The following is a 22,717-nucleotide window of genomic DNA, read 5'->3' as shown; positions in this document are numbered from 1 at the left end:
CAATTTTTAATAAATAGTGAGCAGTTAAAGATATTATTAATCAAAGTTCTACATTACACGAACGAAAAGTCAACATGGAACAACCGAACAAATAGAAAAAATGAAGAAAGTATGTATAGTTTTTTTTTAGATCGCTACCCACCTATTATAGGTGGGTGAAAGTATGTGTAGTTTTAAGGAAACTGAAAGGCATTAATAATGTTATTATAACCATGTTAATTATGAGTATTTTTTAATTTTTTTATATTTTATATTTTAAAGATGTGATTTTCTAAGCATCTAGATCTAGAAGACTAAAATAATAGAGGGAATTCTACTATTCTAGTAGAAAACAATTGGGAGCTGGGAGATTGCAAAGAGACGACTAAAACGAGTATGATTTATGAGAATGACTTCCACAAAATTTTTAGTACAGAAGAAACTCTGCAACACTTTTATATATTATTACCCTATAAAATTTGTACACATGTTCAACTATATATAGTAAGTCTTTTTACAGAAAACCCAAATGATTGGGGAGAGAATTACCACCATTCCTACTTCTTTCCCTTACAATCTTAAAACTTCCTAAATATAGTAAGTACCACTACTACTATTTCATATTTCAATATTACTAAATAAAAAAAGGATTAAAAAAAACAAAGGTACTTTTTAATAGTCCTATATATACATATTTGTTACTTCATCCTTACCAGTCACATCCCAAGTTCTTCTTCCTCTTAAACCCTTATTCACTTACATATTCATCTACTTCTACTACTAAGTAGTCTATATTAGACTTCATGGTGGCTATTCTATCCCATCTCATGCCTTCAAATATGTGGCTGGTTTTTTGTTTAAGAAGACCATAGAAACTGGAAGCTGTCATCATATAAGTTGCCGGACAATAACCCCGGTTCGTCGGAGATTGAAAATTCGGGTTGTGGATCGGTGACAGGGGGAGGAAATCCGAGGGTCATAGCAGTCTCAGCCCACAACGAATCGTCGAGCTCTGGTAAACTCGGGTTGGAATTCTCCCAGAGACCATGGTTAATCCCAACTTCATTCTCACCAAAGCTCTCAACACTTGTGGTAGTGCTATCAGTGATTGTGGAAGTAGAATTAGTCTCCTCAATTGGAAAACTAAGGTCACTTGCACCAGAAAGCGAGCTGTTTTCTGATGAGCAGCACAGGCTGTACCCATTCTGATAACAAGGAATCCGAACCTGGCCTCGAGCCTGAACCCGAGCCTGAACCTGAGCCTGAACATGGGTTTGAGCCAAGTTGGGAAGCTGGGGTTGGTAGACCTCAGGCAAATTGAGCTTGGCATCAGTGCCATAAAGCTTACGAGCAGCAGCATCATAAGCTAAGGCAGCTTCATGAGAGGTGTTAAAGGTGCCAAGCCAAAGGCGAGCACCGCGATTGGGCTCACGGATCTCGGCCACCCATTTGCCCCAGGTTCGCTGTCGGACACCCTTGTACGTACAAAGGGCATTCTCAGGTCCCCCTTTGCCCCTCATACAACCCTTCCTAGAGCTAGCCTGGCAAACCTGATGTTTCTTCCCCTGTTTCTTCTCCACTAAGCCCAACTTGGACTTCAACATTGTAGGAGAAACTAGTACAGAGATCAGGCAAATATCTTACAACAATGAATAAAGAGAGAGAGAGAGAGTGAAAGAAAGTAAGAGAGAAAAATGTGAGTTCGTGTGTATAATAAGGCTACTGATGAGCTAAGCTGCACTCCTGGACGCTATTGGGGTGGGTAACTCCTCTGTTATTTATATGTTGCAAGATGAGAGATGAATATGTATTAAAATGGGTGGGAAAATTGAACCTTTTTTTTTCCCCTTAATACGTGTCTACAGTGAAATCTGGATTGATAGCTGTCAGCATAAACCTGTTCATCGTGTCTCTTTAATATCTCCCTGCTCCATACAACATCCACACTTGGCAAACTGAATTTGTACACATTTTTTTTCCTTTTTTTCCAATTAAGGAAACTAAAACGAAATGGATAAGTTACTTAGACTCAGGTACTTGCAGCAAACAGGGATACATGTTTTAAGTGTCCGACTTAGTTATTTAGTGACAATCTTCCATGATTTTAGCCTAAAATAAAAAGTCGGAATCCGACACAAGTAACTGAGATGAAATAAGGAGTCCGAGTAACATATACAGACTAGATAATTAATTTTCATCAAAAAAGAAAAAGAAAAAAAATCCTAGATTTTATTTAACTTGGCTTTTAGAGGGAAAAAGAGGGGCAAGAGTCAAGGGATAGTGTGAAACCAAGTTTGGGTTTGGATAGGACCGATTTCCTATTGGGTGGGGTGTCAAAAAAATTCTCTCTCCTAAAATTTATATTTTAAACAAGTGTGTTTAGCAAGCAGGAGAGGATTGAGGATAAGCACACACCGGGGAAACTCAAGGCAAGTCTGAAAGGTCTCCCTTCCACTGGGTTGACAGTTTGCAGGAGTCTGCATGTCAAGAAAGATTACGTGGGACTGTCATTAAAAAGTTCTCTACCATCATCTCTGACGTATTAAACTCTTAAGTTCAAGATTCATAGAACTTACTGTATAATCATAGCTCTGTACCTCTGATGTTTCTGAGACAGAGCGGGGCCCGTTTACTCCGACAGTTGTCGAAGGCATGGGGCGACTGCTGACACCAAAGACTCCTCGTCATAAGGGGTTCTTTTTTTTGGGACACAGAGTTTACAGGGTTTATTGTTCGAGGAGTTAAAGGTAGGCGCGGCCAAACCCAAAGGTTACACCAGTATATTTCTCGTATTCTTGGAAACTAGTGGTTTTCAGTGCGAATGACAGTTATGTACGTTGCAAGAGATTCTCATAAAAATTAACATGTCATAGTGGATGAAATATTAAAGGGTGAAAATGATAGTGGAATTAGGCTTGACATATATTTATACCCATTAAATAATGTTTCAACTAAAAGTGAAAATGACAGTGAAGTAACTCAAGAAAGCGATACTAAGAAACTGTATATTTATACCCACAAGATAACCATGTTTTATCCATGCTCACTATACTATGATACTAATGGGAAACACAAGAGGAAGAACGAGAAACTATTTATACTAATCTAGGCACTAGTGATGTGTGCGTGCGGATGATTTTAGAAGCAGAAGTCTTCCATACCAATAGAGCTGCAGCGCAGACGTCCGAAAACTTAGTTTGAACATTTAAAGAACCCAATTATGTGTTGCGAAGGCCATAAGAACCAGCATGATTTATCAACTCTATGCTCAGATTCTTCATAACTTATAAGCCTGGTAGAAAGAAACATCAGCCATATAAACCTCTTTAATATGTTGATGAACCAGTGTTAGATGCAGATAATTGCCTGACAATCACAAGAAAAATGATATTTACCTTGATGTTGTTGGTGTCATCAACATAAATGACCTGACCTTTTGCCGTAATGTCATCTCTTTAAAACCTGTGATATGTAAGGAAAATCCTTAACGCTGAAACTCAAGAGGGAATTCTTGAGTATCTCGACATTTCCGCAACGCTTTCCTTATTTCTTCTAACATCTCTTTCACATTGATGCCCTTCCTAAAAATGTGCAAAAGATCCATGGTCACAAGGAAATTTTATTTACAGATTAATGCAAATTATGCAGATAGAAAGTATAGTTGAAAAGTTTTCGTTTCCACAGCACTGCTAGCTCAATGTTTTGCATAGTGAAGATTAGTGTCCAAGTCATATACTACAAACACAGATGAATGGTAAGCTTTTCCATAATCATTTTTCTTATAAATGAAGCACACACATCCAGACCGGATCAAGTCTAACAAGTGAAATTGCTGGTGTAAAACAAAAGGAAGGATAGAGAAGAAACAGAAATCAATGGAAATTGCTTGCATCCTCAACAACCTTAAGAGATTCAGGGAATTACATATGAGACCAGGACGTCTTAACTCTATTAATGTATAAAAGCACAAGACACCTTAAGGATAAAAAGTCACAACATTCTTCCATAATATGTAAACATCTTTCAGAAAGATCCTAACTTGTTCTAAAATATCAGCTAAGTCTTCATTTTTACACTAGTGAAAGAAACACTTGATGCTGTTATAAGAACAAATCTATCCTTCAGAAGACAATGTGCATATAAATTTTCAAATCCAGCTTCAGCCATTGCACAAATGGCTTGGACACAGAACAAACTGTACACAGGACCATGCTTATAACTAGATTGCATTAGGATAAATTTGTTGTTTACTGTGCTTGAATATGGTGTGAACAGCTTATAAACAATGTCAAGAGCTCTTCACAAACATATACATATGAGTATTCTACATGGATTACCATAACTACAGTAATCACTTATGAATAGAATCATTTTTATATTAAGCTCACAAAGTTTTCATGTAACTATGTTAACTACTAGAGTCTAACTAAAATGACATTGATGCACTAGAAAGTTCTTATACATCATAGTTGTTCTATTAGGCCCTCTGCAGGAATTGTTGGACCAGGCTAGTTTTCCCTCTGCAGAAATTGTTGTTCTACAGAGTACTATCTATTGTTTTCCTTTGCTAAAGTTTTCTCAAACCTTTATGTTTTTCACACCAACAATTTAAGCACTCCTTTAAAAATTTCCAAAATTTTTTTACTTGGTTTTCTTTTATAACTCCCTTGATTTATCTTGGATGCTCTTTCGTTTGCACAGTTCATTCACCTTTTTCAAACTCTTTCAAACGATTATCTTGTTATGTCCCTTTCTTTATATCGTACGATTCCTTATGATGATTCTTGTTAGCCAACCCCAAATCATTTTGGGACTAAGGCTTTGTTGTTGTTGTTGTTGGGCAAGGAAGAAGATATGATAAGTCCCAACACCTGGATTCCATGGTAAGGTTTTCAAGATATCAAGAGGGCTAATAACAAGCTTCAATACTCTTGTTGGGTAAAAGGTAAAAACAATCAAAGATTAGGATGCAATTGACACAAGGAAATGGAAACATAAGACACTTGAAAACCCTTTCTACATGCAAAAATTTCTTGCCACTGATAATCAGCATAAAAATACGTGGAGTATAAGCATCAATAGTATTTGTAGATAAATTGGGTAACCTTGCACTCCCAAGGGATACTTTTGCAGTAATTATGATATTTATCTGATAACCTCACTTTTTCTTGCTTTTACATTTATACCCTGATAAACTTTCAAAAGTTATGCATGACTCTTGTCTATTACTAAATTGTGCATCTGTAAAAGTATAATTTCAGCCATTCTACATAAATTCTGGGTATGTGTTTGCACATAATAAATTCTTTACAGGTCAGTTCAAAGCTGAATAAAAGACCTACCTAATTAAGACTTTTACCATCTTACTCTTTTCTATACAAAGTTCACTTCATATTAAAGCATTTGTCTATTAGTATTTAGTACAATGTAGTTCAACTTAATAACTATGTGTAAACAAAGGCCTCTCAATACTACAAAATCTATCTTGCACCCAGGTGTAAGATAAATGTTCTCACCATGAAGTGAATCTATAATCGACAAGAACTCCTAGCTCAAATTGTAAAATCTCTTCATTTCATAAAAGTTGCAACATTTTTACTTATACAAACTTTGACCATTTTTATTATATTATCTTCATTTCATAAAAATATTAACATAGCATAAAATATCATTCATCTATATTAATAGTCATATAATTGATTATTAGAGGTATTAATGGTCAAAGGAGTAAACTAACAAATGTGAAACACAAAGTGTTACAATTCTTATGAAACAAAGGAAGTACGACGAGATTGACAGCGTGCAATTTAGTTTCATATATAGCTTTAAAATATTCATTGCAAAATAACAGTGAATAAGTAGATTAATTTGACACTTCAAGGGTTTCAAGCTGCCATTCCAGTCTGTTAACAGTGCATCACACAACAAACTAATTCAACACTTGGATATCCATGCCGCATAGTATGCATGCGTGCAAGAAGGGAATTGAAATCTCTTCAATTAGTAACAGAGTTAGTGTAACAGATTCCTTTTATTACGCAATATTTTTAGCGGATTGAAATTGCTTTAAAACCCAAATTTGACTACTCAACTCGACCACAACACATGGGACCATAAATGCAAAGCATTGTATCTACATGAAAAATGTAAGAAACTAAAAAAAAAAAAAAGAGAGACCTACAGCCTAATGAGATCACCACTATGTCCTACATGCACATATCTAAAGCTTCGATAACGATAAAAATGCTGATAACACAGTACGTAAGCCATATGCTAAATTAAATGATTACTTACAAAACACTGACTCCTACAACAGCAAGGGGTCGTGGATAGTCCTCGATCTCCTTATCTCTCTTGTTAGTCTCAGAAGCTGATGGAATTGTATCGTCGGCTTTAGTATGAGCTGTATATTCAGAGCTTGCACCTAACACCAGGGGAGTGGATCCACTGTCCTGACCAATTTTTAGAATTTCTTCAGTCAGGGTTGGAAGTCTATCCTTTGCCTGGAACAAATTAGAACAGAATGAATTAGCAATTAAAGTAATAATCATGAAATAACAAAAACAATCTTAGTCAAGAACTAAGATTATTGTACAAGAAAATAAAAAATAACAATCTAGCAAGGATCCTTCTATTGGCGGTATAAGGAGTCAAGGGAGATCTAAATGTATCATGTAAGTAGTCATAAATCTAACCAAGTAGGGAGTTTTGTTCTAGCACATTCAGAGGAAAAATATTTTCAAGAAAAGCAAGTTTACAAAGGCAATAAAGGCCAAGTCTATAAAGATTGAAAAAGTAATTACACGGAAAATCTTAATCATCATATTGATTCATCTATTGGAATCTTAGGAGATTCCAAAGAAAATGGAATCTAACATTTGAAGGATAAATATACACTTCAAAACATAGTCATATGGAATCTTGTTAGATACATCTAGGTTTTATGGTTTCCAAACATATAACTTTTACAAATATTTATTGCTATACGTAGGATGAGATATTTTAATTACAATATTACATTGAAAACTGTGCAAAAAGCAAATAGTGCAAACAAAAAGAAACAAACGGAGTAGATGATAACATTAAGCCAAAGTAAAATTAAGATACATTGCAACATGGAAAAGAGGCATGAAATTTCAGAAAATGTGGGTAAAAGGTAACGGACCACAAACCTTTACCCTCAAAACCCAACTGAATAAGGGACTTAGAGATGTAAGTACATGCATATTGGATATTTTAAATGTGAAAGGAGATGTAAACAATGCAATATTTGTGACATTCTTTAAAAAGTAATTGTTGCAATATAAAATTAAAGGAAGTATAAATTAATATAGAGAACAGCTAACGTTGAGGATGAATAAAAGAAAAATTACATATAAAGCGCATCATTGGGATTTCATACAAAACATAAAAATCTACAACCAGAAAAGAAGGAACTTTTGTTAATAAGTATTTCACAAAAATTGTACAGATAAAAGTACATTAACTTTCAAAAACTAAAAAAAGAAAATACACGAGGCCAAGGTGTCATTACAAAGTAACAGAAGCACAAAGAATAAACTTCCAGGGCAGTTTCACTTTTAGACCTAAACTGAGGTTCTGTTTTGGAAGAAAAGTACAAGGCAGCCAATTTTCATATCAAATGCTCCATCAATATACGTTCCTGATACCGCTAGATGAAAAATAATCAGTTTGCAAATGCTCTTTAGTTCATATCACTATTATATAAATCACTTAAAATTGTATGTGATAATCAGAACCCAATATAGTAACAAATTTATTGTTAACGCCACCAAATGTCCTTGATGATACTGGCAGGACATTAGAGCATGGCTTTGCTTATCAACCTATGCCACATATGCAATCACACTTTAAGATAGTAGCAATAATTTGAGACACAAACTTGTGAAGCAAATCAGCTATGAAATCTAGGTGTTTATCACAAAAAGAAGTCTTAAGATACTAGTGTTTGTACTCAATCATAAACTCATAACATTATCCAATAATAGATTATCAGTAAGCAAGAAAAAAAAAATGCATAAACATGGTAAGAAAATGCTACAAGACCACCAGCACAGAAAATGACAATACCTGAGGAAGGTCAATTTTATTTAATACCACAATAAATGGTCGTTCAAGGTAATCAGGATTATACATCCGCAATTCCTGCACACAGATAGGTAAATTAGTTTTGGACTAATTTAGGTAAATCTTCAGGATCTAAAGCAGACAACTTGCAATCATTTAACAATCTTTTATACACCAATGTCATTGAAAAATCTTTAGGATGAAAATGAATCGTGTACTTGAGAAAGATATGAAGGATATAATTATATCGGGAAGAGTATGTTTCAAAGAACTAATATAATTGCAATACAGCGATAAGTAATATGCCAGCCAATCTCATATTATAGATGATTTGTGGCCCCATACTAGAACCCAGAGTCTCAAACCATATGTAGGCCTCTTCAAGTCCACATTGTCACAAACACAAATAGCTACTGTTCTAGCCTCTAGGAAAAGACCACATGACAGTCATTAGTAACCTTGTCATGAGGACAGTATATAATGGAAGAAATAAGGTTTCATCAAGATGATTTATAGAACATAGGAATTGCTATGCATGGCATTGTTCAATTAGCTGCTATATGAGGAGAACAATGCATACTTCTTTCACTGTTTTGTAGTCTTTCACAGGGTCCTCTGCAGCTGCATCAACAACATGGACCAGCAACCGAGTCCTCCTCAAATGCCTAAGGAAATTACGACCCAAACCCTGCAGAATGTGTGTTACAGAATTAGTAACTTGTGCCAGATTAAGTGGTAGTTGAAAATGCATCAGTTCAAGTACCTTGCCCAAATGAGCACCTTCAATAAGACCTGGCAAATCTGCCAATGTTGCTTCAGAGGAATACATAGCTGCCCCTAAAGAAGGGTCACCATCAAGGCGACCAAGATTTGGCATCAGAGTCGTAAAGGGATAATCAGCTATGTCCGGTTTCGCAAGTGTAGTAGCTGATAAAAGGGTAGATTTTCCAGCATTTGGGAGTCCCTAGGAAATCAAAAATAAAATTAAAAATTCAACTATCAGAACCTTGACAGGGGTGGGGGAAAGTTGTAAAGTAATGCTGTCTCTCCTTGCCCCAAACAGTCTCCTAGGTTGCCTGTTCACAAGGACCAAAGCAAGCCAGAGACAAGAAACTAAAGATACGATGCTGGTAGAGACAACAGGTAGCATAGATAATATTTATCAAACAGAATAAGCATCAAAAGGATTAAGAAATTTAAAATAACCAGTAGAGAATATACCACAAGACCAACATCAGCAACTACTCTGAGTATCAATTCCAAACTGACTTCCTCCCTAGCTTGACCAAGGACTAGAACCTGCCATTCATCAGCAAATATAAAATGCACAAATGTGAATAAGTCTTTATGATCAAAAACAGCATAATATGATAGAAAAAAGATGCTTTATGGAGGCCCAGAAAACATAAGATTGCTATGTAATGAAGAAAAACTTTACATATTTCTAAAACTTGCAAGAAATGATAATTACTCCCTCTCTTCCTCAAAGATCATCCCTCTTACTCTAGTTCCACATACCAAGAAGACTAATCATGTTCAATTGGACTGTGTATACACAAGGGATATCCAATAGGGTACTCACAGAGTCACAGGTCTTCTTTAGCTCAGTGAATTTCCCACAAGTCCTCAGGTTGCTGATATTGTTGCCAAACTTTGCTCTCTGCTTAACATTGACATCTTCTTCACAAGCCCGAAAGTTTGACTTATCAAATCCTCGAGCTTGCAGGAGGTGTTGAGCTGTTAGTGCGTATTAGTTAGTTAACTCATAGCTCACTAAACCAAGTTTGTTATTAGGACCCTTGCCACATCAGCATAGTTAAAATATTAGAAGGTTGTCAGAAACATGATTCTCTTTCTTTCCTTACTTTTAGACAACAGTGTACATTACAAGTGAACATTCTAAATTATTGTCATTTCTGTTGACCCCTAATTTCACCTCTCTCTCCATTTCTAAAATTATCAACCGGTTATGACAATGTTATTGATAACGATTGTAGCTGCAATTATTTTGCTAATAGACATGTAGTTGGATGATTATTTAAGTATGGGAAATACACGTCACCTGACATCATATATGATTATGTAAAAAGGAAAGGAAAAAAAAAGAACAATAGTTATAACATGTGGATGCTCGTTTATTCAATAATTTTACTAATACTGTATACGTGCATGGTGTTAGCGTGCTCAAATGACATAAAATAAAATGTAGTAACAATAGGCTAATTATAACTATGCAAATGCTTTCATATGATAAAGAACTTGACCACTTCACTTTGACATGTGGCATACAATTTGACAAGCCACACCTCCACATGCACATGTGTTTACCTTATAGATGGTGAGAAATTACATGTAAATTGTATTAACTACGGCACTCTATTTCACAAAAATAATAACAATTTAAATTTTGACACTAACTAATCAAGGTGCATTTCTTTATGATACTTTATAAGTATTAAGATAATTAATTAATTTGATTTAAGATGACTGTAATGTTTATCTAGTAGCAATACACAATTTGTTGGCCCAATTGGATATTGGCCTTACTACTAAACGCAATCAAGTCTAGAGGGTCACAAAGAAGGCATTCGGTTGCATGGGTTTTGGGTATTGGTGGTTTCTAGGTTGTTGTGAATGAGGTTTTATCTATATAGAGATACTAAGTCATTTAATGACAAAAAAGTATGTATGCAATTATATAAAATTGACAAAACCCTAATTTTACCCTTACAAATCATCCACTTTGAAAGCGAGATAAGAATCTTGGCTTTATTATTCTATTTGTGTTGATACCAATGTAATCAAACCTTCTATGTGGATTCATTTCTAGTATGGACATGAGATTGGGGAAAGTGCTTTATAATTCCACTTAAATTAAAAATCAATAGAAACCAACTCGTATAACTTTTTAACTTTAATTATCCCAATATATGGCATATATTGCACTGAATTATACATAAGAGTAATTGATATGATAAACAAACTAACAAATATCTGCATTTTTGAAGTGTTACCAACTTTATTAAAAGGAGAGAGTTCTACCTAATAATTATTAAAAAAAAAAAAATCACCGAGATCTTTCCATCCTTAATATTCAATGAGATTATGGATCAGCAATTATAATTTAAAACTTACTAAGGATACATTTCAATCCCAATACCTCATTAAGTATAAAAATTTCCCTACAGAAGAAAAATTTACTTGCTTATTAGAGCTCAAAATCTTAATTAACACCCCAAACACACCAGAAGTTACTGAGAGGGTAAAAAGTAGAATAAACTTCAACAAATTCGTACCAACAGAACCTAAAGTAGATGCAATTGTAACAGAATATGTAGTAAAAGTATACATAATGATCATCTAGTTTATGTCTTTCAGATAGAGTTTCAGAATAACCTGAATGCTAACCCAAAACAAATCAGTTGATACAAACTTCAACCTCTTGGCTCTAGCATATGCATGTTTCAAACTTTTAAAATGTGTGTTTTGCAAAAGGAAAATGTATAGTAACCCCTTATTACATAGATCAAAAGGCTAAAGCATACTATATTGGAATAAATTGAGACTAACCTTATCACTGTCATCTCTCAATATGTTTGTTGTCAAAGCTGCCATCATACTTTTCTTTTGCTCTGGCATTTCTAGTAGGCTTATCTGCAAAGAGGAAAAAAGACAGAGTACCAAATTCATGGTGAGAATCCTGATGCCAATAAATACCCCATCAAAATCCCCCAACCCTGTACCTTTCCTAGGGGAAAAGACATACAACAAAATTAAAAGAAAAAGAATTTTTTTTTTTGAAAAAAAAAAAAATTACCCAGAAAGATCAATGATACTTGCCTAAAATCTCTAGAGCTATCTCATTCTAACTAGGAATTTTGGCTGCCACAACTATGTCAACACAACATGACACAATATGCATACGGAATCCATAGACACTCAACATGAGAAGATAATGAAGAAAGGCTTAACAGGTGCGATCTATGTATATGGAGTAGAGTGTTTCAAAAAAAAAATGTATATGGAGTAGAGTTACTATTCAGGCAACACGAAGGTTATATTTCTTCGCCCCCTCTCTTGTCAACAGCTCAAAATTATAGACTGCAGTCTTTGGTTACATGGTTATAGGGAAAATTTTCATTCATTATAGATCAAAACAGTGGCCTTAGTTCAAATACATAACAGAGAACAGCAAAGTTCTACTCCAAAATTCTGATTCAAGTAATGAACTAATGATCTACAAATTCAAAAAATTGATGCCTTACCCCTCCTTGTCCACCCCTTGCCACAAGAACCTCATCACCATGATTGGCAAGATCTGCTAAAAGTTTACCTCGCTTCCGTTTTACAACAGTACCTGTCATAAAGAAGAGGGGGCGAGCGCCATATCATTCATTAGTATTCCACATAATTTGGATCCTACAGGTGTATATTTAATACTAAAGTATTAATTCTCTCCTATGTAGACAACCTTTGAGCTCTAAATGAGTTTAGCAGTTTATATTGCCTTCAACCTCGACACAGGAATAAAATATGATTATAACAATATGAATAAGCGAAAACAAAGATGTATCACAACATATTTGGAGAAAAAAAAAAGCCATTAAAGGTTTTATAAGAACCTAACGGGACAGGTATTCGCAATGTCTGAGCAGCAGATCCATCTCGTTGTTTGGAGTTCAAAACACCCATAGCATCAACATTTCCACCACGCTTTGCTTTATAACGGTTTTGCTTGTGGAATTCTAACAATGTATCTTTACTCTCATCAGCATAAATCACAACATCACCACCGTGTCCACCAAGGGGAAGTATAAGAGATCCATCACTATCCCTTTTGTATGAAATCTTTTTTCTTTTTTCCACCTTGTCATATTTATTCTCAACTTTGGAAGAAGCCTTTTGGTTTGGCATTTTAAAGATTGCCCCATGCCCCCCATCACCAGCACGAACACTAATGATTACATGATCAAAATATTTATGTGGCTCCTTCATGAAAGCATCCGATGCTAACAAAGAATACTCTTTGACCTTGACAGCAGCACACAAAACTGTGCAAATTCTAACCTTTTTACAGTAGCTTCTTTGATGATCAAACCTACCAAAAAGACATACTGGGCATCAGAAAGCAAGCTGTTTACATAGTCTGAAAATTACAAAAAGGGCATTACAAAAACTTAAAACATATGTGGTGTGGAATGAAAAGAGTTTGCAGATAAAGAGCTATAATGTCCATGTGATTAAACAACAAAGTCAGATAGTTTTCTATTGAAGAAAATGCCAATAATTGATATTCGAAAACTACATCCTAAGAGAATTCTCTTGCATCACCAAAAATAATATTATAAATGAAATGAGCTGATTAAACAACAAAGATATCCATCCAATTAAACCCATACATATCTATATCTATACTAATATATCTTTGTCTATAGTCTCTATACTAATATTTTATAGAAAGATGTTTGCATGCCATGTGTCCTAATCCTACTCCACTTCCCTTTATAATCCTTCAAAACAAAGGGGGGGAGGGGAGGAGTATAGTAAAACCCACCACCTATTCATCATCTTTCCTTAAACTGCTTAACGTCTTTTCGAGTACCCTTTATCACTTCCCTTCCTTTTCCAAATATAGATGAATAGGTTAAATGAATCTGATTTACAAACAAGATGCACACATGCACTTCTCCTGCAAACTTTCCAATTTATTATTATAGCGAAATAAATTATACTTGTCTACTTGGTATAAAGAAAAATAAATTGTTGAACCATCACTTGTGGACAACTACATACTTATATTCTAAGTTACTCTCCCTCCTCTCCTCCTTATGACACCTCGCTTTCTCTTTCATATACTTCACTTTACATTAGCTCCATCCTCTTCCTCTTCCTCTTCCTCTTCCCCTTCCTTTACAACATCCACAAGGATCTTCTTTTGATCCTCTTTCACTCTCTCGTCTACTTCTAATATATTCATTTACATACTATCTCTCCTTTTAAAATATCAATCTAATTTGGCTAATTAAATGTGTGTTAAATTATTAAATTACATTTAGTTGATATAAAAGTGATGCTTTCCTACATAATAAAGTTTTCCCTCCATTCTTTGATAATCGAAATGTTTTTACTTTTAGAATTAAATAACCGAGTAAGCATACAATAATGAAGATTTAAGCTTGCTAAGGATGAAGCTCAAATTCTTGATACTCCCTCCGTTCCTAAATATTGTTCTTACTTCGACTTTCTTTTTGTGATACATCCACTTAGGAACAACATTTAGAGACGAAGGGAGTATCCTTTATACAGCTATCCGCTACACAATCAACAATTACATTTGCAGCAATATACCTGATAATTTCATCAACAATCCTCCTCACATTTGATTCTAAATCAAAATTTGTCTTTCACATTGATAAATGAACAGATTAGGTCACCAACTCATGAACATTTACCAACAAAATTCAATACAAAGCGCCGCAAAAGATGATAAATAACATAATTCGACACCATAAAATCAACATCAAATAATCTTCTAAAACAGAACTAAACTGCATGAAATAACAAGAGGTCAAGAGTAGAAACAACATGAAATGAATTGTTCATATCAATTTTAATTCCAGTCGAAAAAATAAAAAAAAAAAAACCCTAATTAACCCTAATTTAAGGAAAGAGATAAAATGTGTGATACCTGGGAAAAGGAAGGTGGAGGTCAGAGAAGAAAGAGGAAGAAGAAGACGAAGACGGAGATTCGCCGGAAAAGTGAGAAATCCGGCGGAACGTCGACAATGGTGATATCGGAGAAGAGACGATTGCGAAATTCGCCATTTTTCCCGGTGAACTGAGAGTTTAACTGTAGCTTAATGAGCACAGTTGAAGAGAGAAAGAGAGGAGAGAAAGAGAAATGAATGATTAAAACAATATAAGGATAAAATTAAGTAAAAATAAAATTGAAAATTCATATCTACAAAACAGTGTCGTTTTGACACCAGCCTAAACAAGAAAACGAGTTTGGCATTAATACGGAGTACTGGAGTATAACAATTTCGAAAGGTATTGTGTGAGACCGGGCTCACCTTCTAGGTTTCTCGCATCACAATTTACAACTTGTTGATCTTGTATAGTTGGGATTTTGGGATTCTAGACAATAAGATAAAGAGTTGGTCTTTATGGAGTTTGTGACGACTATAATCTTTTATGATGGCTTGATGGGGATCTGGATGTGAGAAAAGAGGAGGATCGAGTTAGGGAGGATATAAAGTGATAAGAAGAGAGGTGTTTTGTTGGTAGGGCACAGGTAAAGATGGTGGTGGTGACAAAGATGTTTTTTTTTTTTGGGTTTGTGGCTAAAGAAAATTCTCCCAAGGAATGACAATATTTGGTGTTTATGTGTAGACGGACTCACCGTGAGTCCGTTCTACACAATATTTTTTCTAATAACGTTGGTATGACTTTGACGCCATTGACGGTGGTGGAAATGAGAAGGGGTTGAAGACGGTGGTGTAATATTCAAAGCCACTTGTACAAAAGTTAGGTTAGTGATATAATTTCCTTTAATTTGATCTCACCTTTAAATTATGGGTTTTTCTACACAGTAACCCTGTTTTTTTCACTTTACTACGTTGTGCCCCAACATATATGACTTTCTACACTGTAACCCCAATATAATTTTTGTTTCCATACGGTAACCTTGCCGTTATCCTGCCGTTAAAACCGTTAGTGGGGCCCACTCTCCATTTATTAATATTATTTTTATCAAATTGGTATTCCGTCAAAGGTTTCGTGGGCTATTTTGACCCTTAGGGATCCAAATTGAGCTCATAATTAACCCCATGTTTGAGAAAGTTTTGAGATTATGGTAGCTAGTTGTGACTTGTGAGAGTAGCACTCATTTGGATAGGTTCAAAAGTAAAATGATGGCTTAGAGACCTTCGACTATTACTACTTCAAAATTCAAATGAGTAAGAAAATTTGTTTGAATTTTTTAAGGTCCCATTTGCATTTTTATATCCAATTAATATAAACTTTGATTATATTTGTAACTGTAAGTTAAATTATCAAAGATAATTTATCAAAGATCCCTATAAATTGATGACAAGTAGCTAATCAGTCTAATACTCTAATTACACAATCATAATAATAGTATGCCCTAAAATGATCAAGCCCCTGCATTGGCTCTTAAAACGCATCATCAATCATCAATGCTGTAGGATGATAACTTGATATCACTTAACAGGTGAAATCATGCTGTTGAAGACCTTGAAGTGTTGTTAGACAAATCCTTCCATCAAACTAGCGATTTCTGATGTACCGATGTATCCAATAAACATTAGTGTAAAAAATAAAAACTTGAAATCAAGATAAAGTGGGACTGGTTTCAACCCAACATTCACATCCTTTCGAACCAATACTGTAACTCTGTAAGTGAGCTTTAATGAGCTAAACTCAACTATCAAGTCTACTGAAGAATTTACAGTCTGTACAATGGAATGACGGTTTTATATTCAGCCACCGGAAAGTGAATGCCAGGAAGACCAAAATTCAAAGGGCATCTCCTATGAACAAACTTGATTTATTGTGCATATCTTTGAAAAAACCAATTAACATATGAATTTCCTCTGATCTGAATGTGCATGCACCTTGATTGCTCTTTGTGGCCTTGCCTGATTTAGAATAATTATCTTGTTTTCAGCAATCAATGAAATCCTTCAAAGAAAATGGAGGGCCATCCTGAAAACACCACAAAGTAAAGCATAGAGTTGATTCAGATTTCACTCATTTGAGTCCAATGATCAACCGTTCCATAAAGCTTTTGTCATGAATAAATCAATAAAAGAGTAGTAGAAAATTCCTTTATGAAAAAAGGAAAAAGAAAAGAGTATTAGAGAGGGGCATCACTGCATATACATTCAGAATTCTCTCCCTTAACCAATTTCAAAGATTGCTTAGGAATTTCTACAACCACAAAGAAAGCAAATTGCACAGGTGCTAGAGTATGAATTAGGAAAGAAACTCCAATAAAGTATGGGGTTTCGCAACCTAATTTTGTCAGTTGTCACACGGCCAAACACTAAAATTTTAATCCAGGCACTAGTTCTTTAAAACCTCAAAGGACTAACAACATTTGTGGATTTCATCATTACAACGGTACAATCATCATAGTACATCATAAAAATAAAAATTAAAAAAAAAAAAAGGATTCAGCAACATTTGTTTTTCAAAGTAGGCTTTAACAGCTTAAAATCATCAATAACTCAAAAGATAAGGTCTCATAGAACTCATTTAACGCCAGTGTGCCGATAAGTCTAACTTCTAGAATACAGATCTCATTTTAGGCAGATTTTTTTTGCCTTTGATATAAAGTACTACACGTGAAGGACAAAATACTAATGAGCCAAACAAATTGTCTATCATTAACCAGCCCACCAATCAAACTAGGCCCCATAAAAGTACCAGCTTCCCCACTCAGGTACAAATGAAGTTTCAAAAGCACCAATCCAATTTAAAAAACTTTGGTACTACATACAAGGAGAATGATTTCTCACAACTACAACGGAGTATCCTATATCATACAGCTATCAAAATACATGGATGAGAAACAGAAGCCTCTATGCATTCATATTAAGATCACCTAACTAAGTTCTTTACTCAAGCGTTGGATCATAATAAGAGAATGATCTCTCTCAAGTACTATCCTAGATTAAATGTATATCAGAAGATAGATATTGGTGAAACAAGCCTCGATGCATTCAGGTAAAGCGTATTCATACAAGATTACCTTGTTAGGTTCCTGGCTTAAGTGTTGTTTAACAACAGTCGTCTGCTGAATCAGCCTTTCCAAGGACGAATAGCTTGGTTGCTTGGTATGTGCTACACCAATGAATTCCAGAGAAAATATTAGAACTTATAAGACATGCTAGACATTATACTTTTTAAATACAAAGTTCACAAGATTAAGCTTTAAAAAGATATACATTAAAGTAAATGAGGCAGAAAACATGTTACATACATACATGTACCTAAAATTGCGCGATTTATCTTATCTGCAATATCTTGTCTATAGTCAAGGCTGATAAGATGAAATGATGGTGATTTTTCTGGTTCATCGTAAGCAAGCAAAGCCAAAAACTCCTGCAACAAATGCAACTTATTTTCAGAGATAACATCATACACATATACTAGGAAGCAGAGCAGACATGGTTGAAATGATACCTCAAGCTTCACAACATACTTTTGCTCACTGCCATAAGGACTCAGGTTCTCCTGAGCAAATCGAAGAGCTTCGACGCTGTCAAGGAAATAATCTATTAAATAACAGACATTCCTTGTGAAGTACAAGAAGCATTAAGTGTTATATTTACCATTGTCCTGAGCACACAAGCTTGACAAAGTGAAGGCTCAAAAGATCAAAGTGCAAATCCTTATTTTCCTCTAGTAAATCTGGTGCTACTTCTTTTGTGAGTTCAATAGCTTTGAGGGTGTTGTCTTCTAAGATAAACTTGATGATTCCTAACAAAAATGGGAAGTCAAAACACATACTTGGAGTAAAGCCAGAGCAAGAGTAATGCATGAAGAAATTAAATAGAACAAACAGCACATCCAGATGTTGCCTTGCAGGCTGCATAACAAAGAATAATTGCTCCATAAATAAATAAACTAGTTTTTCTCTCATTTAAACTAGTAGCCAACTTCATGTGGATTCTTTTTCAGGGTGAAGCTTTCATCTGGACATGGCTTTGCATAAGATTGACAAAAATGACATGTTCCAGAAAAGGCTGACTTTAGCAATCTCACAAGATATATATACACTTTGCCTAGTTCATAGGCTGGGATGGCACAAGTTCTTTGAACTAAATGTTTACAACGTATTAAGACATTTGAGAGTCTGGGTTTGCCCCCTTCTCGGTCTTGGAGTTTCCATGAAAGGAATGTATTGAGTTCACCAGTTCTAAGTCATAATCCATGCTCACAGAGGAAAAACTATATATTCAATTCATTGGTGCTCCATGCTTCTTTTTCAGTGCTACCACATACTTCATGAGTTTGTAGAGTACCTACTTTCATCTATACCTTTCCTTTCAATAATTATAATACTGGAAGAGACATAACTTAAACTTTCCTTGTCTACAAGTATCATAATTGTGACTGGTATTTCAAAAAATTATCCATTTAATCAGACATCAAAAGTGAATATACTAATACCTTATATCACTCCTGCATATGCCCTTTTTCGGGCCTAGCAATTCAGAAAATAGGATTTTGATACCTAAGGTCCAAGGATACCTTCACCGTTTTCTAAAAAGTATAATTGTTTTCGAACCATATATAGCTTGAATCAAGCTATGTCACACAGAAATACAAATCATAGAAATTTCACTTATAAGGAGGTAGTTGGAGTCTTGGAGAGGGGGTTTACTTTTTCTTCTATCTATATCTTCAAGACAAGCAGTCGGCTGCTTTACCCCAGTACATTCAACAAAGGACTCCACGGTCTCTTTAAAACAATTATGTACAAGATATGATAGCACGATGTTGTGGGTGTCACTGTCACTTACAGCCTGTCGGGAAGAAGAAAAAGAAAAAAAAAGATGAGATAACTTAAATCACTGAAAATATAAAACTGTAAGGAGCTCAATGATCATTTAATCACATAAAATTAAAATAATTTGCAACTGCAAATACCAGCTAGAACGGAGACCATCCATCAACATATAAAGTGCAATGACAAATATTCTATTACTGAATTGCTAATAAGATTAAGTTGTCAGATACCTTATTCTAAATGATTGGAATCCTCGTTCCACCCATAGTAATGCAAAAGTTCAAACATGTGGTTTTAGATAATTTAACAGCCAATCCCAATCCGCTAGTTTTAATATAAAATTTATCACAGAATAGTATATAAGTATATGACACATAAGCAACCTATTTAAAAAGAGACATATAATTGTTCATCTAATTTGAAATAGAACCCCTCTCTGAAAGTATATTCTACACTGTTTTTGAAGCCAATAAGACATAAAGTCCTCAATACTTCTCAATCACATCCTAACTTAGTACATTGTAAGCTCTCCACAGCTTAATGTCACGAGTCACCTCCCACACCAAGGATGGGCGTCAAGACATTCAATTCTGTAGACTTTTGATGCTGGAAAACCGCCATCGCCAAATACAATTAGCACAATGTAACCCGGTTCAAGCACATGCTAAATACAAATCAACTCCAAACAGATACCAAAATCCATCATATATCAACAAGAAGTAACCTTTTCGAAACTATTAGATTGGATATTAGTATCAGAAAACACCCAAGCACTTAACCAATCATTATTCAACCCAAATTTAAATTTCTCCCCAACTAGTTTTGTACCTCGGTGATGCCCCACAATTGATTTATAGCATTATACTTCCAACCAAACACGATTAAACCACCCAAAATGAAATAAAACCCACATACATTGTTCAAATCAATTTCCACAAATAATTATAATCACAAAATCCTACCACATAGTAACAAATAACAAAAAAAATTAGGGTTATGAATTTCGCTAGTTCTGCGAAAAAAAAAAAAAAAAAAAAATCCCCTTTTACAAAAATTACAATCAAAGGGTCGAACATAAGCAACAAAGGTGAAAGTTGAAGTAATTACTAGATGAAATTAGTACAGAGTAATGAAGGAAATTCTAATTTTTGAATAAATTGCAAAGAAAAAACCCTAAAAAGATTGGAAATTTTAGTGAAAATACAACTTACGATGTATTCGTAATGCCGCGGATCCAACTCCATCTCTCCGTTGAGAAGAATTTACAGATGCCCGTGTGATTGGAATTGAGGAGATAGAGAGATAGAAAGCGAAGAAAGAATGAAAGATAGCCCAAGATTTTTGAGTTAAGTATAAATAGATTTTAAATCTATAAATGGCAATATATTGGAAGACTTTTTGGTGTTATAAGGCATACTCTTTTTTTTTTTATGCAAGTTATAAGGCATACTCTGTATAAGCTAGTACTTCTCATTTCAAAAGACTTTCATCTTTATAAGGGTAATCAATAATCAACTTACAGTTAATGACTAGTACAGATGGGAATGGGTTGGGTTGGGTTGGGTTGGGTTGGGTCGGGTCGGGGCTGACACGAGGGCAAAATTAGCACAACACAAAAATAGCCTGACCTGACACGAGCCTATTACAAGCTCGACATGGCACAAGAGACAGGTATGGATGTATGATCGATGTGGCATAGGTTGTGCATGAGCTTTATTTCTAAATTTTGGTATGAGCATGATGGGTTGACACTCTTATAATTGACCAACTTAACCAAATATATATATATTATTAGGGGCATGTTGGCACTTGGCATGGCACAATACGAGATGTGAGTCTGGGTTGTGCATGAACTTCATTTTTAAAAGATTGGCACGAGCCTGGCACGACACGACTATGCGTAATTAGTACTCATTATTTTAGTACTGAAAAACTTCTTTATGGTACCAATGAATATAGAAATTAGAATTTAAGCTTTGTTTAGTGAGTCACAGGAATAAATGATGGGAGTTCTAAGACTCTAACTAACTAAAGTTTTGCTGTTACCAATAGACTTCGTTACTAATACTAAGATGGGCAACATTCAACGTTCAAAGACAACTTATGCTCTCTAATCCTTTTTGTTCCCCTTTTTCAATCAGAAAGGTTTAAAGAGTCGATATAAAAAGTCTTCCATCTATTTACTAATACGTTTTTTTTTCTCTTTTTTCAAACAATTTTCATATAATTTGCCACTAATTAATGTTTCTCATACATGATTTCGTTCTTTAATCATCATTGTAATCCCCCGTATTTTTAAATATTTTATAAATGAAAATTTATTTTATTTATAATATTTATTTGTTATTTTTCATAATTTAATTTCAAAAGTTTCAAATTATTAATCTGGGTCGAAAATTATTTGAACAAATTATTTTATGCACCTTTATTCTACAATTTATGTCCAATCATACAAGCCTAACCCATTTGTTTACTTAATCGACCCATTATTTTTATGAGGCCCAATCTTTCTTTTTACCCTACAATAATTCTCTCCTATAAATATCCCATAAATCTTCAAAAAATTCCCACACAAAAAGGTTAGTCTTATTTTCATCCTCCTTTGTTTCTTTATTTTGCTTAATGTTAATTTAATTGTTTTGGGTTTTGATTTTAGTATAAAGATTATATTTTTAGTATCAAATTATATTTTAATGGTATAAAGATTATAAATTTCAGATTATATTTATGTTATAAATTTCATATTTTATGAATTATAAACCTAGGGTTTCAATTTATTGAAAATCATGATTTTAGGGTTTTTATGAACAATTGATTTAGGGCTTTTATAGTAATGATGTTTTGAAATTTTGGTGATTATAACTACTGATTAGTTTAACTTAATTCCAGATTATTTTGAACACATAGATTCGTGTTTTAATTTTTAGATTTCCGTTCGTTAATATTAATCCCGTTTTAATCCCGATCAGGTTCTAAACTCATCCGATTTTGACAAAAAAGTAGTGTTTTCCATGTGGAAACCACGTTTTAAGAAAGACTCACTACCTTTGGTAGTGAGCACCACCCTCTCGAGGCCAAATTCAGCCTCTAAATATGATTTTAGGGCAGTTT

At 34.4% G+C, this 22,717-nt stretch overlaps 2 protein-coding genes and 1 pseudogene across 3 annotated transcripts; all 3 read right to left on the bottom strand.

Annotated features, from left to right (window-relative positions):
- Positions 1 to 541: 541 nt before the first annotated feature.
- On the bottom strand, positions 542 to 1,707 carry LOC145615513 (dehydration-responsive element-binding protein 2D pseudogene; annotated as a pseudogene).
- Positions 1,708 to 2,970: 1,263 nt separating this feature from the next.
- On the bottom strand, positions 2,971 to 14,948 carry LOC145614347 (putative GTP-binding protein OBGC2). The gene is made up of 11 exons (XM_081669396.1): positions 14,756 to 14,948; positions 12,690 to 13,165; positions 12,333 to 12,424; positions 11,638 to 11,721; positions 9,289 to 9,366; positions 8,831 to 9,031; positions 8,648 to 8,755; positions 8,071 to 8,145; positions 6,274 to 6,482; positions 3,375 to 3,560; positions 2,971 to 3,271 (listed from the first exon to the last, which is right to left on the bottom strand). The coding sequence occupies exons 1-10, from the start codon at positions 14,890 to 14,892 to the stop codon at positions 3,464 to 3,466; spliced, it is 1,557 nt and encodes a 518-aa protein (XP_081525522.1). The 5' UTR covers positions 14,893 to 14,948; the 3' UTR covers positions 2,971 to 3,271; positions 3,375 to 3,463.
- A 1,451-nt stretch (positions 14,949 to 16,399) lies between these two features.
- Positions 16,400 to 20,926, bottom strand: LOC145615022 (uncharacterized). 2 transcript variants are annotated; one of them, XM_081670101.1, is made up of 7 exons: positions 20,818 to 20,926; positions 19,481 to 19,622; positions 18,426 to 18,573; positions 18,277 to 18,352; positions 18,078 to 18,195; positions 17,843 to 17,934; positions 16,400 to 16,794 (listed from the first exon to the last, which is right to left on the bottom strand). In XM_081670101.1, the coding sequence occupies exons 1-7, from the start codon at positions 20,848 to 20,850 to the stop codon at positions 16,753 to 16,755; spliced, it is 651 nt and encodes a 216-aa protein (XP_081526227.1). In that variant the 5' UTR covers positions 20,851 to 20,926; the 3' UTR covers positions 16,400 to 16,752. The 2 variants fall into 2 exon arrangements, with proteins under 2 accessions (XP_081526227.1, XP_081526228.1); XM_081670102.1 differs by having other exon boundaries at positions 18,084 to 18,195.
- Between the last annotated feature and the right edge of the window lie 1,791 nt (positions 20,927 to 22,717).

Source organism: Chenopodium album, chromosome 25, assembly GCF_948465745.1.
Source record: "Chenopodium album chromosome 25, dcCheAlbu1.1, whole genome shotgun sequence".
NCBI lineage: Eukaryota > Viridiplantae > Streptophyta > Magnoliopsida > Caryophyllales > Amaranthaceae > Chenopodium > Chenopodium album.
This window is presented reverse-complemented; position numbering and strand designations above follow the sequence as displayed.